Source organism: Strix aluco, chromosome 11 (assembly GCF_031877795.1).
Source record: "Strix aluco isolate bStrAlu1 chromosome 11, bStrAlu1.hap1, whole genome shotgun sequence".
Taxonomy (NCBI): Eukaryota; Metazoa; Chordata; class Aves; order Strigiformes; family Strigidae; genus Strix; species Strix aluco.
In genome coordinates this window covers 7131609-7149253 of record NC_133941.1, presented here as the reverse complement: position 1 = coordinate 7149253, position 17645 = coordinate 7131609, and the positions used below count along the sequence as shown (strand labels likewise).

The 17645-nt window shown below is 49.7% G+C and overlaps 1 protein-coding gene across 1 annotated transcript in view; it reads left to right on the top strand.

Moving 5' to 3' along the window:
• Positions 1-285: 285 nt before the first annotated feature.
• Positions 286-17645, top strand: part of LRIG1 (leucine rich repeats and immunoglobulin like domains 1) — a 96209-nt gene continuing 78849 nt past the window's right edge. The window contains 6 exon segments of the mRNA XM_074835945.1: positions 286-417; positions 420-458; positions 461-556; positions 559-602; positions 604-652; positions 654-925. Coding sequence (XP_074692046.1) covers positions 286-417; positions 420-458; positions 461-556; positions 559-602; positions 604-652; positions 654-925 — 632 coding nt within the window.

Sequence of the window (17645 nt, the reverse complement as noted above, 5' to 3'; positions counted from 1 at the left end):
GCAGATTGTTCACATCTAGGGGAGGGAGGTTTTTAAACCACCTTCCCCGCGGAGGAGCGGGGAGGGAGGGCGGAGGGCGCGGCCCCTTTAAGACGGGTAGTGCGGGGGGGGGGGCGGTGGCCGCCCGCGTTCACACCTGGAGTGGGAAAGAGGGGCGGGCCCCGCGCCCCTGATTGACGGGCCGCCGGCATCAATAGGGCGCCGCGGCGCGGCGCCGGGGGCGGGGGGGAGCCCTCCCGGCCAATGGCGACGCGCGCGGGCCCGCCGGAGGCCGCCCGCCAGCCAATGGGCGGGCGCGCGGGGGGCGGCGCGGCTACATGTTGCGGTGTCGCCAACGTGGGTCCGCGGCGAGCGGCGCTCGGGCCGGGCGGGGAGCGGCGAGCGGCGGGGTCGGGCCGGCGGGAGCGGTGGCGGTCGTCAGCGGCTCTCAGCCCCGCGGGACCGCACCGAGGAGGGGGAGAGTTTCAGCGGCCGCCAGGCCGGAGCCGTGCGGCGTGAAGGAGGAGGCGCTTCCCGCGGCGGGGACGCGGACCCGACCCGCCCGGCGGTGCCCGCCCGCCCGCCCGGCGGCGGGTGGATGCCGGTGCCGTGACCGCCCCGCGCCGCCGGCGGCCGAGGCGATGCTGCGGGCGGCGGAGCGGCGCTGAGCGTTCGCCGGGGCCCCGCGGCGTTACCGCTGCGCTCCGCGCCGGGGCCGCTCCTGCCGCCTCCTCCCGCTTCGGACCTTCTCCGGTGCCGGATACAAAATGGCGGTGCCGTCACGGGCGGGCGGCGGGGCGGCGGCGGCGCTGCTGCTGCTGGGGCTGCTGGGCTCGGCCGCCGCCGACTGCCCCCCCGGCTGCGCCTGCGGCGGGGAGTCGCTGAGCTGCGGCGGGCTGGCGCTGCCCGCCGTGCCCCGGGACCTGCCCCGCTGGCCGCGGCACGTGTGAGTACCGGCGGGGGCTCCGCCGCGCTGGGGAGGGACCGGGGGGACGGGGCTGGGGGCGAAGCGGGGGTTTGGGCGGCCCCGCTCCGCCGGGGGTTGCGTGCCGGCGGCTGGGCGCGCCGGGGGAGCTTGTGAAACAACACCAAAAAAAGAAACCCTCTAAACAAAAAAACCCCACAAAAGTCAGATTTGTTGTTTTTAAAGCAAAGCGATCTGTACCGCTTTGTGGGCGCCGAGCTACGCGGTGTGAAACTTCTCTCCTGATCTGGTGTCTCTCCTCGGGGTCCCGCCCGAGGCGGGGATGGAGGCGGCGGGTGCGATGCTGGTCCCGAGTGAGAGGAGCCCGGGGCTCCCTGCCTGGCCGGCCCCTCGCTGGGCTGGCTCTGCCTCCCCTCCCTAGCGGTGTCCCGGAGGAAGAAGAGCCGGGAGCGGGTTTGGTCCCCAGCGCTGGGAGCTGCTGGAGATAACGGCCGGCCTGGGCTGCCGAAGCCTTATTAGGACATCCATCCCCCGCCGGCCTGGGGCGCCAAACCGGGGCGCGCCCCAGCCCCGCACCCCGGCACCTGAGCGGGGACCCCATCGACCTGTGGAGCTGCCAACCCTTAAGGTGTGGAACCCGGTGAGGCGGCGAGCGCGGGTCTAAACCGAGTCGTGGGGCTCTGTCGGTGCTCTTGCGGTGTTTCAAGAAAAACCAGGTGGTGTTTAGCAATAAAAGCTGCGTGCCTGGCTGCGATTCCCAGGGTACTTGTCTGTCTGTCAGAGTTACTAACCTGTATCACATGTCCTGGATGGCAGCTGAGCTTATAGCCCAGCACCTGGTGGTTAGTACAGCGCTGGGGCTTTTTTTTTCCCCTTAGGAGGTGTTTTTTTTAAAGTGTTCAGGTACATGCCCAAGTGCGGGATGGTGTGGTTGTGATTTCCCATAAAGTGCAGCAGGTCTGCGCCAGCTGTGTAAGTGCTGCTCTGACCCGGTAAGATCTGAAATAGAACATCAGACACATAAAGTGCAGGAGATTTGGAGGCAGAAGTGTGCTGGGCTTTGACAGCTCAATTCATTTGGCAGTGACAGTGCAGGAGGACTGAGAGTATGTGTGTGTGCTCATAAACTTGTAAAACTAAGTGTCCTCAACTATTAGCTAACCTTAGGGGAATAAGGATCCAGAAAGGGAAAGAGAAAAGTGTCTCAGTGCTTCTGTTGCTGGGCCTTTCTGCTGTTTGAACAGATTTATAGATTATTGAATCTATAAAACCCCTGGTTGTAATGGATACTCCTCGGCTTTGCCAGGAGAGAGAACGGTCACTGAAGTGTTGCTGGAGATCATCCAGCTCCTTAATAAGAAGAATTATTAGAGGTCTGTCAGGTTCTCCTGATATTATTCACTTTTGGCTGCAGAAGTGCCTTGTTTTACATGAAATTATCGGGTGTCATACAGAGAGGAGTGTGTGGCCTCTGCACTAAAACCCTGACTCATCCCGTTCACCTGTTGCTGTGTGTGCTGAAAGAGCCTTCCTTTGGCTTTGGGCACCTTTCAGAGCAAGTTTTAATTTTTCTCAGCACAATTTCAGCATCTCCATGTGCCTCTTTAAAATTTAACAACTTATCTTTGTCTGTGTGGAGAAATGCATTAATAGCCCAGTCTGAACAAATTTGTTGTTGTGTGTTTTTTTTCAAGAGTGCGAAATACGCAGGAGTGTCTCTCATATGGAACAGATTTTTTTTGAGTGTCTTGAGTTCAGTTTAAATTTTATTGGTGAAGTAATAGTATGTATAAATCTAATGCTACAGACCTGTGGGCTGTTGGTCTTTTAACCACTTAGAATATGGTTTGTAACTTTGTAAATTTTAAACTAACCCAAGAATTGGCTAAAGTGGAAATTTGTGATGGCTTTCAGTATCTGACAGTGCTAAATTAAGGGTGTTTTCCTTCTCCATAGCCACTATAAAAAGCAGACATTTAAGCTATTGAGAATAGTTCTGTTTTTAAAGTAATATTGTTTCTAATCACTAAAAATCACTTAAATTGCTTACTTCTGTTTAGATACACAAAGCCGAAGCATGTTTTTCATGCTTGGTAGGATTATAAATGGTCATTTCTGGTGCAGAGTGCTTCTAACCCGTTTTTTTAGTAGTTGTTTAATGTCTCTATAAAAGCACCATGTGCTGGAGAAAAGTTATCTCTACACAACTATCTCATTGCTTTTTGTTTTGTGTTGTGTTTTTTTTTAACATGCCCTTTTAAAGGAACAGAAGGCAAATGTGAAGGTTTGCAGTGGCCCTGGGCTGACATAGGGGCGAAGCCTGGGGGTGCGGGTCCCCCGGCTGTAAACCAGGGTGAGATGGGTGATGTCGGAACTGTGCATCCCTCATCTCCATCAGTTCTGGGCAGGCTGTGTCTCTTGCCGAAGGAGTCTGCTTCCCCGGGGTGATAAGCTTGGGCATGTTCGATTGATAATAGGAGATGAGATAAATCCTGTTTTCAGTGACTTGTGGTGGCTGGGCTTTAACTTCATTAAAGGGCTATTGAAAAATCCCTCCTTAGCAGTTTATCTTTATTTCTAATGAGTGCCACAATGCTGAAGCAGTGCCTGGAGTCAGTTTTCAGTCTGTTGAAGATACAGCTTTTGTTTGTAGGGTTGGAAATGTGGCTCGGCCACTGGGGAGGGTTCTGGAACAGACTTAATCGTGCTGCGTATTTTGTCAACAGGACTATCAGTACTGAGGAAAAGCTTTGGGATCTTTTGAAACTATTGTTATTTCTCTGGCACTAGAGCTTGGAGTTGTAATTTCTCTCCCTAGCTTTCAGAAGGCATAACTGATATGCAGAAGGGCTGGTACGCTGCAGTCGCTCACAGTTAATGCAGCGTGGCACAGATGTGGTGGGTTTTTTCTTAAAAGCAACAGGCAGCTCAATAGTGCATGCCAGTTGTGTAAGCGTGCAGGACTCTCTAGCTGAGCAGCCCTGCGTAGGGCACGTTGCAGCACTCTCTCATGACCTGTACCATCCTCACCAGAGCCACAGCACCCAGCCGCTGGGAGCTCTGCAGCTGTGAAAAGTCCCTGCTCCGTGGGGGATGCTGGAGAGTCAAACTCTGCTGGGCAGCTGCTGTGCAGGACTCCTTTGCAGTGCCTTGCTTTGAAACTGCTGGAGATGCTTCATGGCTTTGGTGTTGAAGTCTGAAGTTTGTTTTTACGTTAGAGTGTAATATGTGGCATAAACTTTAGGGCCAAGCTTAACTACAAAGTGCTTCTTGCCCAGAAAAGCCAGGTGCTGGGCTGCAGTAGTGTTGGTGACATGGCACATCCCCCCCATCCTCTGCTTCTGTCTCTCCGTGCATCCTCATTTTTGAGGAGTGGTAGAAGAGATTTTGCCTAGGCATCATGTGTGAGGGGCAGGGGTTGTGTGTGTGCTTTTTCCTTTCTAGTGATAGAGCAATAGTATTTTGGGTACAAATTGTAATGGTGAGAAGGCTTTGGGGCTGTGGAAGTGCAGTTGAATAGCTAATTCATTGCTGGTATGATCTGGAGGAATTAAAGGTTTTATTTTAAACAGATGTGTTGTGTGTGTTTGACCCAGATGGCTAGGAGAGGTTTTTTGGGTATTGGGGATCTGTGCACAGACCCTTCTGCCTCTGGGTCAGTGTGTGCCTGACACATCTGGGAACAAGGCAGAGTGTTCCAGTGCCCGGGAGAGCTGAACTAAGAGCTGCTCCCGGTTTCCCGGGGAGGCTCTGGGGTTTGGCTGTATGGATAAGCTGCCCTGAGGCATCAGCTGTGAGGATGTTGGCTGTCTGCACAGTGCTGCTGCTCTCGGGAGAGCTGGGGAAAGCGTCTGGATGCTTTTGAAAATCCTGTGGGTGCCTGTCAATGGTTTTAGGGCCTGGAAGTGCGTTTGAACTAGGAGTCAGGAGCAGATTCCTGCTGTGCTCAAGTGTGTACGCACAGAAAGATTTTGTTGAATGCAATGAAAGGGAATGTTTCTGCTCAAAATTACCTATTAAATTTCTTGTTAAACTGGAGTTTTAATGTCTCAGGTCTTGGTGCTCTGCTCTTGTGTGTTAGGGTAGCTTCTTTGCTTACTTGGTAGAGCAGAGTGGGGCTCTGCAGAAAGCTTGCTGTGCTGCTGCCTGTGTGCATGGTGCGCTCTGGAGATGGACATCAGCTGCTCTTGGATTCCAGAGTGACTTGTGCTCCTCTGCAGATGTTGGAAGAGAAGGTGGTGGTAGGGGACTCTCCTGAGGTGCTGAGAGGGGGGAGTGCTCCTGGCTCTTCCTCCCTGCATGTCCTGCTGAAATAATGGAACAAAGATTAAGTAATTGCCACTCTGGGCTCAGGGCAGCTGTGGAGCCCTCACTGTGTGCTGGCCACCCGGGGGGCCACGGGGCTTGGAGGGCTGGCTTGGGAGAGAGGTATGCAGGTTGGTACAGGTAGCCAGTCCCCCTCCCTCCTCCTGGGGAAAGGGAGTGAAAACCCAAAGAAATTCTGCAAAGCCAGCAGTGGTGGTGGTCCAAGGAAGGCTTCCTGCTCAAGCAGGACGGTGCTGGGAGCTGATGGTGCTTGTAAAAAAAATTCTTCTCAGTTTGCAATGGCACGCTTGGGTTTGGTGCTTCCTGGAGCGTGGTCCTCAGCGGTGGCCTTACTCAGAAAAGGTCTCAGGCCCTGGAGCTGTGGGATGGCTCTGCATCCTACAGGCTTGCAGTTGCTGCTCTGGAGCTTGGCCCAGGTGGGGTAACAGCAAAGCCTCTCCTTGCAAAGCAGTGCCTCTCTGGACCTGCTGCTTAGGCACAAATAGCTGCATGTGCTTGCAAATAAATCCACTCTTCCTGTGTGAACATGTGTTGGTGGATTCTCTGACCACCCTCAGCATGCCGTGATATTTATTGGTGCATACTGGAGAACAGCAGTTAACAGCAAGTCCTTTGCAATTGCTGTCTGATTTTGCCACAGCTGGGGCAAAAATGATCTCAGACGAGGATTAGGAATACATGAGAGATTCATAATGAAGCCTGAAGGGAATAAAATATCCCCACCAAGAAGTGTTGCTGGTTTTTGCAGAAGCTTCAAGTGAAAGGCTCTAGGACCCCCTCAGCCTCCTCTGCATATTCCTCTCCTTTTGAGAAACTTCATGGCATTTAATCACTTTGAGGCTTTTCCTCTCCACAGTGACTGCAATTTGAAACGCAGGGGTCCCATACAAAAGGAGCAAGTGCTCAATGGGCTGTGTTAATATTCAGTGCCATTTACAATGGGTGCAGTTTGAAAAGGGGAGAATGGATGGTCTGGGAGCCGGGGGAGGAGGAGCTGCAGAGGGAAAATTCCCAGGGCAGGAGAGCGAGCGTCTCAGTAGGCAGCCGAAAAAACGAACACACCATCAATTGTTCTCTAGGAAAATCAACCATTATTATGTGTTAGATACAGCTTAATTATTTTTTTCTTTGCTTGTGCAAACTGTCTACAGTTCTGTGGGTGTAAGGTTTGGGGGTGGCTGAGCCTTGCAGGAGTTCCTACTTGGAATTTAAGTGATGAAGGAGCAACTGTGAGACTGATTGCTTTCTCCCTTCGCTTGGTGGCATCAAGAGGCTAGAGGTGGTAAACTGATATGTTTGGGAGCCCAGACACTTCAACAAAGTACTTCAGGTACTTAAATGCTTCCTTGAGCATGGGTGAGGTTTTACTTCCCTGATAGAAGTTAAGCTAGTGCTGAAGTGTTGTCTCTGATGAGGATTTAGGCAGATGCAGAAGCACTTTGCTGTGATGGAGCTTTAGTTGGCGTGAGTCCCACCTGATGCAGGGAAATCCTGGAGTGCTGGAAGGATGTTCCCCAGTGTGCAGCTTCAGCAGAGCATGCTGGAAGGGTTCAAGGTGGCTTCATGCTGAGGCTCTCCCCCAGGTGCTGAGGAAACCCCTTCCTGACTCTGTGCATACACCTGGGCTCATGAATATATATATGCAGCTCCCACTGGCTCTGCAGGGCAGCTGGGAATTGTTGAGTGCCAGGAGGTCCTGGTCATGCCTGCCTTTGGTTTCTGGTTGCTTTGATCTCTTGAAGAGGGGTTAAAGTTGTGTCTTGAAGTTCTGAGTGGCTGCAAAATGGGATGATGGCTTTCATTCCTCAGTAGCCCACTCTGATAATTCCTGTATTGTTCCTGACTTGTATGTCAACCGCACCCAGAAACTCAATTAGGGCTCCAGGGCTTTTAATTGATCTTGTTGGCTTCCCTGCAAGACACCTTGGATTGAGTTAGCTCAGCCCATCAGCTTTTAACATAATCATTTTGTGCTGCTAACCTAATCACCCAGTGTGACTCCCCTTGTTTTGCAATGTGGAGCTAGATGGGATCATGTGGATGAATGGAGTAGAGATAATTTAAGCTAATGCTGCTGGGAAGAGCCATCTGCAGAAAATCCTGGCTCCAGGTTCATCAGCTCTGCTGTTCCAGGGTTGGGCAGAAATTAGCACCTCGTTCAGGGCAAGGGGGGTAATTTGACATAGGGCATGTCTTTGGTGAATAATCATAGCCCTCTGGTTGTGGTTTCATGCAGGCCTGGGAGGCTGGGCACCCACTAACAGCTCTCTCCTGAGGTCCCTTGCTGTTTTTTAGTGGCATGTGAAGGAAGGAGCAGTGTGTGAGGCTGCAGGAAGAAACAAAGGGTGAATAAACCCTCTTTTTCCATTTCCTGGTGTGTCCAGCTATTAAATGATGTACTACAAGGTAATTTTTTTTCTGCCATGCATAGGGGCCCAAGTCAAGGACCAGGATGCCGTTGTGCTAGCACACAACATGAAATACCTATTATTATTGTAGCTGAGTCATGCATTAATAGTTAACCAAGTCCTGCACTGCAGCCCAAATCCTCCAACCCCAGCCTCTTCCAGCTTCAGAGCAGGACTACAACATAAGTAATATGTTATGCTCCCTCATTATATTTTCAGCACATTGTTTCTCAAGCCACAACCATATAATTTTGGAGAAGCCTAGAAGCAGGCCCTGCTATTTTGGGGGCACCTCTCAAGGCCTGATGATGTGTTGCATCTAATTCCAGGAACATGGTTCATTTCTGCATGGTTGCATTTTCAGTTTGAGTAAGAATTGGAGGACAGGTCTCAAACTGTAGCCGTCTGCCTAGTTTTTATTAATGTTAACCATGCTGGATGTGCAGGCAGAATGTTATTTGCCCTTGTCATGGCAGTGGCTTTGCATGGGTTTCAGCAGGAAAAGTGTCAGAGACCCTCTTATGGTACAACAGCTTTACACAGAGCTACAGATTTTTAAAATGTATACTCCAGTGTCATGCACAAGTTGCATTTTAAAATGCATTAGCTTCCAAAGTTTTGTGTGCAAGAGAATTTGTCATGTTTTTTGGGGGGTTGATAGGTAGTCTTGATATCGCTGCTCATAATGAGGCAGTAACTTTTGGTTGTAAATCTTCCTGCGGTATCTTTTTTTGACTTTTGGACCCCCTGGGGCAATCTCATTAATTTTGGAAATCTGCAGAGGTGCAGTCTTAAATGCATTTCTTGTGAGCCCTAATGACCTATATGGGCAGTATATTGCAAATGTTTCCCTGTTGAAGGCACTGGTTTTTATTAGATGAATCCTTTCAGATTAAAAAACACACCCCTTGAGTTCAGTGGAAATTTGGCTGTAAAATCTTGAAATAAGATGCTTTTTTCCTAGACCACCTCCTCCAGCTGGCAGCTTGCTCCCTGCAGAAAGGCAGAACAAGCCCTCAGGTGCAAGAAGGAAATGAGAGATGCAAAATGTGAAGTTGGGGCTACACTTCCCCACACATAGGGAGGTGGATCCATCCTCACCACCAGTGTCTCTCTCCCTGGTTGCCCAAAGCTTGTGCTTTTGGGATGCACACCTGCCAGGGCTGGACCCTGTTGTCTTTCAGTGCTGTGAATACTACTCTGCCCTGGAGAGTTTACTATCAACACCAGCTACTAATGAGCCTCTTGCCAAATACTGCCCTGCAAGTTCAAAACACGATTTGTCCAGCCAGCATAGACTGGGCTGTTTTATAACTGCACTTAAAGTCTGTTTTAGCCTGCCGTGTGCCAATATAAACACAGGTTTACTATGTTATCTATCATCTGAAAAACAGTTCTAAAAAGTATCGGCTGGCCAGTGGGCTGGTGCTTGCAGTGTGCACGGCAGTGCTTGGCTAGTGCTGTTTGATTGCCAATACGGAGGGGTACTGGGATTGAAGGTGTTCAACTGGATGAGCCCAGTTGGAAGATACTCAAATGGAGGTGGCAGGCAGGTTTACTGGGTGTTGTCTTCTGGTTGCTTTTGAGGATGCGATGCTGGAGGTGTCCTGCGTGCGTAGGTGGCCCATTGGAGGGGCTTGATGTGGGTGATGTCTCTGTAGGAATGGGGTGGTGGAAGACCTCATGGATGGGGGAGCTGCTGGTCTGTGGGTTGTATCACAGGCAATAAAATGGCTATCGTAGGAAACAGCCTGGCTGGAGGCCCTGTGAAAAATTGCCCCCTAAATGTGTTCCAGTTGTCCAAACATTGGTGCCTCTCCTTCCTCCACAGCGTGCGCGGGGGGAGGCTGGAGTTAGCTCTCCTCCACCACTGCCTGGGGAGCAGCCTTTGCTTGCTTTTTACTGTGTCTCAGCTGCAGTCCACCCAGGTTTGGGAGCTGTGAAAAAGCACCAGAAGCCTTCCTTTAGCACAGACCTAAAAGATATTCTCTGGCAGCCTGGACAGCATGGGCTGTTTCTGCAGCAGCCCAGTCTGTGAGCAGGCAACCCAAGTTCAGCTCTTCCCCAGCACAAGGTGGTTGCTTTGAGTTGGAGCTGGAAGGTGCATAGAGTCATGGAGTTTCCTCCTTTCTCACTGGGATTTGCAGCCCCAAGGGGATGTGGGGATGGGGAGTACGGTAGGGGTGCGTGCATGGCCCATGTCAGCAGTGACCCCTCTGTCATTTGCAAAGGGTGAGGAGGTATCTCTTGATACGGGTGGCACCTAGATGTTCCTCAGCCTCTTCCCTTTCTTATCTCCAGTCACTTCTTCACTCCCACACTTGTCTGGCGATGGCATGGGCAGTGCAGAAATGCCAAGTGCTGCTGACATGGGGTGGTTGGCTGGTGCTCATCTCTCCTCTGCCTATGGTCTGGCCTTGCTGGTGAGCCAGGAGAGCATCCTGTGCTCTGTTTTTCTGTGTAACTCGCCATAAACCGTTGTCTCCTTCTGAACCAGGGGGCACAGTCACATCCACACCTGTATTTCATTTGTTTTGGCAAAATGGGGAGACTTGTCCTGTTTTAGGACATTTAAACAAACCATATGATGTTTTATTTTGAAAGGTGTCATAATACTTTCTACTTTTCCTTTACTAAGCATATTTTTGTGCTGTTCCCATCTATATTAGTCTATAAACAACTCTGTTCCTCCTTTTTCTTCCTTAAACAAGTCTTCTAAGGCAGAAGTCTTGGCGTTGAAGCACATTTGGATTATTTCTAGAGTGGGGCACACATTCTGCATTAAATCAGGAAATAAGAGTGTATTTTTAGACCTCCGATTTGGAAGCATTCGTAAGAGTTGTGCTGGTTTTATTGTTTCACATGGTTGTAAACCTCTGATACATATTTATTCCCACTTTCTGACCTTTGTTATTGAGATGGTGACCACACAAAAGTTGTTGAGATCAATGAAGTTAAGGTGTTTGGGTTATCTCATAAGAGCAGATGAACTAACTGTTCCTGTTATAGTAGGTCAGAAAATGGTTTGATGAAGATAATAAAACGGTGCCTGGGCAAGATCCACCTCTGCTGTGTGAGTGAGCAAGGAGAAGTTTTCTGGTCTGGGAGGAGGTCTGTGGAGCTGAGGCTTCACCCCTGACTTCTGAGCACTTTCATCTCCGGGGGTGTCACTTGGTTTGTTGCCTGTTGAACATGGAGCCAGCAGCCTGCGTCTCCGGTCTGCAGGGATGCACGCAGGACTCACTTCAGCTCCTGCAGTTTTAGTAAATGCATCTGTTTATCTCTGTGGGGCTGAGTCCAGCTCCCCAGTGAAGTTGCTTGGCTTTTGACTTCTTGGTGAGCTGAACCCCTCGACAAGCTGTGATTTTGTTCTTACTGACCTTACCAGCAGAGACGTGTACTGGTCTTTGAGTTAATCTCCTTGAACAGAAAGCTGTACAGATTGACAAGATGTGTTTGTCTTATACTGTCTACTTAAAACAACAGTTGGCTTTTCTCCCTTGTTTAATAATATCTCTGAGGCAGGTACTGCTTTTTACCCAGGTTTCCTGAGAAAGGAGGCTGTGTGATGGTGCGTGTGTCCGTTCTCTCCCCCGGAGCTTTTGATGCTGTTGGCCAACTTCAGTTTGAGGAGTGAACTAAAATTTGACATGCCTACCTCTCTCATAGGCCGCAGGCTGGGGAGAGCGGCTGTATCTCTGCCGAGGTAAGGGAAGCAATGTGAGATTGTCCCATGAGACATCAAAGAATCTCTGTAGGGCAGAGCAGTGCCATTAAACCATCCCTGCAGGAAAAGAGGATAGCAGAGACCCAGCTGTGAGATGGCTCTGCTGAGTGCTAGCAGATCGGTTAAGGGCGGGTTCAGAGTCTTACTGGGGTGGTGCTGGCATTAGCTAATGTGCATAGGTAGGAGAAGAGGGTTTGGTGCTGGGTTACCCCATGCATTGTTCCTGTGAGCAGGCGGTGCTGTGGAGGCAGCACGTGAATCCTGACCTCTTTGGGGTCCAGCATGGTCATTTCCCTGTGTATAAAGTGGTGCCACCCATGCAGTGGGGGAGTGCCTCAGCCAAAGCAGCCAGCCCTTGTGACTGCCGTGGCCACAGCTGGGAATCATTTTTGGCGACTTGCTGCTGCTCTCTTGGAGCAGTGTTTCCAAGAAGAAGCAGCCTCTGTGGCCTGATGGGTGTTGAGCAATCTGCTGTAGGTGGGAAGCAGTGGCCGTGGGTGTCTGCATCTCTCTGCTCCCCAGCAGCACTGCAGCAGGACAGGGACGGCTGCCTGGGGCTCCTGCCTGCTCTGGCCACTCATGGGATCTGGGCTTTATAGCAAGTGTGGGGAGAAGGCAGCCATGCAGCTGGGCAGCATGCTTGGGAGATGCCAAATCACAGCCCAAGCTGTTTACTACAGCATTTCTCTCTCGTGGTTCCTAGCACTCATCTCAAGTGCTACCACTTTGTGGTCTGCTTAACAAGAGCCTGACGAGCTGTCCTTTCAGCTGGCAGGGACACTGAGACTGTGCTGTATCCTTCTGTGTGTCTCCCAGGCTTGCTCCAGCTCACAGGCTTTCCTTTTATTCAGCTGGCACAAGCTTTTTTCCAACACCTTTCCTGCACACCCCCCTGTGCACCCAGTCCTCAGGTGATGGTCCCTTTCAGGAGCCCTGGTGCTGCTGATGAGCCGGTGGTACGTGCAGGCTGCTGGCTGGGCTCCGGTTACTGCTGTTTACTTTATTTTCTTCACTCTCCAGCTGTGAATACTTGAGCCAGCTCAAAGGCGAGGTTTTCAAGCACCCTGTGTGCAAGTCGTAATGCTAGTGTGGGGCTTGCTGGGGAAGAGACTGTGTGATTAAGCCATTTAGGGTTGTCATAAATTTTAAGTCAAAACAACACAAATCCACTTTTTTTGGGGAGGACGAGGTGGCAGCTGAACATTCTTGGGGCTGCATGCTAATTAATGTTGCCTTGCTTGAGAGGCATGGCTAAAAAGAGGAATTCAGCACAGACTTATGGGCATGCACATTTGGAAACAAAATGGGGAAGTTTCCCTGTCCAACAATTTCCAATTGCTTCCTCTATGGTTTCCTGAGTAATTCTGACCGCTGGTTATAAAACAGTCTGCCTCGCCATTGCAGGATGCATCATCCCTCCAATCTTCCTTTGGCCCATCATCTCCCTGGGCGGCTCTGTCCCCTCCCTTCAGGCTCTGTGCTGTTTGTAGCTGGTGGTAGGAAAATTTCCGACCCCCAGGAAGGCAGTTTCCTGACACTGCTGTGTGATAGACAATAACAGCAATAGCCCTTGTGGGACTGGGGTGGGATTGGGAGTGGATTGAAAATGTGCCTTGAAATGTTTTGGGGAGGTTATGATCTGTCACAGCTGAAATGCCTCTTGATGGTTTTCCTGCTTGTTATGTTTGAAATGCAAAATCCCTCTTGGGATGACTCAGAGCCACCTGGCCATGCCTGCCCGAGAGAAAGAGAGCTGGTCCTTCTCCTGGCACTCCCAAGGTGTGGGGGAAAGGGTTGCAAGATGCCTGTTTAGGTCTGGGTCCAGGGAGAACAAAGGCAGAGGACAAGCCAGGCAGGAGCCCTCCAACACTGCTCCCTCTGCCAGGCCTAAAGCTGCTGGCTCCTTTGCTGTTGTCTGGCCACCTCCACTGAGGACTTTTGAGCCAAAGTGAACCGACCATATCCCCTCTGGATGTGTGTGTAATACTTGGTGTTTTTGGGGCAATACGAGGCTGTTTGCAGCAGGCTGAGCACGGGTCAGTGGTTGCTTCCCACCCTTGGTCTGCATTTGGCCCAGTGCTGTGATGCTGTGTCCTGCAGCCTTGCAATCAGGAGTCAGAAGCATCTGTCGAGCCTGCATCTTGCAGTATCTGTTGGGGAGCAGGGCAGAAATGACAAGCTGATGGGGCAGCAGCATTGTCACAGAAACTGGGCCTTGTTTTGGCAGCCACCAGCAGACTGCTGGCTTGGGGAGGACTCCTCAGCCTGAAAATGGTCCTGTAATTAAAGCAGTGAAGATCTGTCTCGCCTAATGTAAGCCTGTAAATATTAAGCTTCGTGGATAAGCTAGAGCTCTAGTTTTCCCAATTTTGTGGAATGCAATGGGTATTTCCAGAGGACAACTCAAGTAGTGTCCCAGGAGTCACGCAAGGAGAAGACCAAGTATGAGCTTGCCCTTTGGTGCTTGTGGACAGGGAGGCATTGGGATGTGGGTGGATCCTGTCTGGGGGGAAGAGACTCTCTGCCCAGAGCTTTTTCACAGCACAATCATCTCTGTAAAGGCCAAGAAAACTTGATCTGAAAGTCTGTTTTATTTATTCATTCTTAACTCCAGCCCTGTTGTGAGGGGAGCACATGGAGGCCATCAGCCTTGGTAGGCATGCAGGCTGTCCTGGCACAGCCACGTTCCTGTGCTGGAAGAGCGTATTTGGGATGATATTTGAAATGCAGCAGAAAACCCACACTTCCTTCAGAGTTTCGACTCTTGCATTTTTTATCTTGGGCAGACTTTAAAGTTTTCTACAGCATTCAAGAGAACATTTGGTTTCCCCTTTGCCCACATGTCAGCATTCCTGAACAAAGCAGCCTCAAGATTTGTGGAGCAGATTCTTGAAATTCTGCAAATGTTTTGAGCCAGAAGATGTTTCCAGAAACTGCCTGACCTAACAAAAAGTGTTGGTAGGATTTGGGCACAGCTTAGGGAAAACGAATAAGGCATTTTTATCCCTCTTTAAATTAACATTATTCCAACCAAAACCACCATCCCCAGTCTTGAGAGCTGTTGTGCTTTGCCACCTTGTTGCTGTTAAACCACAGCTGTGCTTACTTGAACAAACCAGATAAAGAAGATATGCATTTTAAAACTGAGGTTTGTTGCCCTTCTTTTGCACGGACTTCCCTGGTGATCTTAGCAATGTCATTTAAGGCTAGATCTGAAAAGGGGTTTAAGATACTTGAAGATGAACTTGGGTGAAAGGAAAGCAAGGGTGTATGGCAGCTTGTGTACCTGCAGGCACTGCACACTTGCTTAAGGCTCCTGGGGACGTTGTTCTGAGCATGTCCAGAGGTGATTCAGTCTTGTGGTCACTAACACCCCATAGTTTACACCCCGCAGCACCCATGTGTTGCTGTCCTGGTCTGTTGTGGATGCTCCAAATGTACATTGATGATGTTTTTTGTGGAAAAGCTCAAAGGGAGCTGCTGCTTTTGTCCAGAAATATGGAAATGGAAGTGCTGCCTTTTCCCTGGAGCTGGGTGGCCAGCAATGGCATTTTGAATGGGGGATGTGACAGCAAACTTTGCTTACTGCCTTCCTGTTCTGATTGAAATGTGCTTTTGCTGGGGTTGGGGTTTAGCCATTAGATGTCTCTTTCCATGAGTGTTTTGTTACAGGCATGAACATGAGTGACTGGGGATGGGATGCAGAGTGTCATACCACCTGAGGCAGCAGAGGGGAGGTGTTGGGAGGCACAGGGTTCCTGTGCCTGGGACCATTGACCCATGTATCTCATAATGTTTCTGAAGGTGAAAGCAGCAACCCCAGTGCAGGCCCATTGCTATTTTGACCCAAACAGAAGTTTTGGTTTTGTTTGTTTTTTGCTAGCACATTTCTGGAGTGCTGGGATATTGTGGTATTAACATTTTCTCTTCAGAGAAGAGGTCTGACTTGGACTGAAATTGCTGATTGATTCCCTTTTTTTGCCCTCCCCCTCTTCCCGTTGAAGTCAAGAACCACTTCAAAGGCTCAGATGTGTTGGTGCCAGACGCCATGCAGTTATTGTTAGAAGAATCTGAAATATAATTGAAAACAAACCTTGTTCAGCCAGGCGTATCTGGCTGTAGGTTTTCACTCATGACAGAGATGGGTGCTCAGCCTCTTCTGCTAGATTTGGTGTCTACACACTTTTCATGGCATGTGAATTGTCCATGAATTCTCTTACATCTGGTAAATGTTTGTGAAATCGGGAAAGTGTGTATTTGAAGGAGTTGTTTTTCCTACCTAGGAACCCACACTGACACTCAAAAGTTAACCAGCATATTTGTGGAATTCCTTGCAGTAATAAAACACATCAAACTGGTCTTGGCAGGCTGATTTCAATAGAGGTGCTCCAAGTCCAGGTTCCTCTGCTTGGCAAGCACAGAGTGGTCCTGCTTCCTTTTTAAGTGTTCTCTTTTCTGTGGGATATAGGGTATTGTTTGATGTAGTATCGAAAACATTTGTAAAAGCATGGATAAGATAGATGTCAGCGTTCATTTTAGTTTTATTTGGTGTGAAAGCAGAGGTTGATGTAGTAGGCTTGTAATCCAGTCTGGTTAGTTCTCTTAGTGAAGTCCATGAAGTTGGAGGCTTCTAGAGGAGCCCAGCAGACTTCAGGTGCTTTGCATGTAGCAGCCCTTGCTTGCCTGATGCTGAGGATGAGCTGTTTGCAAACGTAATCTCATGGGGTGTGAAAACACGGTATGTGGTTGCAGAATGCACAGTGTATTTTAGGTTCCTGTTTCTTGTAGTATTTTCCCATACGTAATTTAGAAGAGTGTACCAGGTCTGTCTTGAATCAGAATTTGAGCTGCTCCTGTGCATGTTAACCCAGGGTATTGCTCTGGGATCCAGATGCCACCCCATGCTCTGTGTTAGTGCATGTGCTTCGTGTGACCTCACTTCATGGACATTGCTTTGTCCCTCCTTGTGCAGGTACCTGGATTGTGCCCTCCTTAGTGCTGGGGTGATGTCTGAGATGCTAAAGCCGAGAGCTGGGGAGCACAGCAGGGTGCAGGGGACTGCCTGCCTTTGGAGGTTACTGGTGTAGCCTAACTTGGAGAAATGGCTGCCTCTGAAATTTAATAGGCCCTTTGGCTGAATGAGGGTTACTGAATTTGGTGTTTCTTTTCCTTTTAATTTGCTTCCCCTACCAAAAGCACTAGCCCCATTGCATATGGCTGCCTGTCTGTTGTTTATTATCTCTGTTACACTGTGGTTTGTGCTCACACATGATATTTCTTTGGTTTCAGTACAGACTGAGCGGGTTGTCTGCCACTGGATCCAAAAAATGTAAACTATTTATAAATGAAAAATACTCTCCATTTTTAAAGTGCTGTGTTGTCCCCTCTCTCTCCAGCATGTGCACATTTGGCTGATCTCATGTAATCCCACTGATGTAAATCCAGATCTCTAACAATTTATGGGACTGGGGGCCACCTGGAGAAATTTTGGTGTGACCTTGTGCTCATGGGGGAGAACATGAAGCAATAGTGATAAAAAATAATGGAAAAATGTTATTTGGCAGTGTTGCATTCAGTGCAGATACGGGCCCAAACTTAGATGAACCTTCCTTCAGAGTTCAGGGATTCTTGATTTTGGTTTTCCAGTTGGGCTCATCTCCATCATAAGCAACTCATGAAAAATTGGGACAAACTTATGTAGCTTAAAATGACCTGAAACAACTGGAGTGCTTTTTTTAGTACTTCTTACAATTAAACTGTTTGTTCTGTCTTTTGAGCATGTACTTAGTTTTAGATTGAACTAACAGCCTATGTTTAGTCTCTCAGGGAAGAAAAATAAGATGGGATTTAGTAATGTATTAAGAAAGGCAGTGGTGGGGGTTTTTTGTGCCTGTTTGGAAAGCAGGGCAGGAGGTGAAGCTGGGTGGGCCGGGAGGGGACAGGCTGGACCAGGGGCTGCAATGGGCAAGCTCAGGGGCAGAAGAAGAGACTGTGAAGTAGATACAGGGTGTTTAATTGAGGAGCTTGTTAGCCAACAGCTGATCACTTTTGTAGAAAACAACAGGGAACTTAAACTGAGTTTGTTTCTGGTTGGGATGAGCGGTGCAAACTGATGGCCTAGGAGTGATGGAGCTGGTAGGAGTGAGGGGTGTGGGGAGCAGAGCAGAAAGTGCTCCTGAAAGAGCAGAAATTATTTTGATCTATGGTCACATGGTTTTTATGTAACCACAGTGACAGTAAATGAGCAGGGCTGTACTGCTTCCTGCTAAAATCTGGGAGA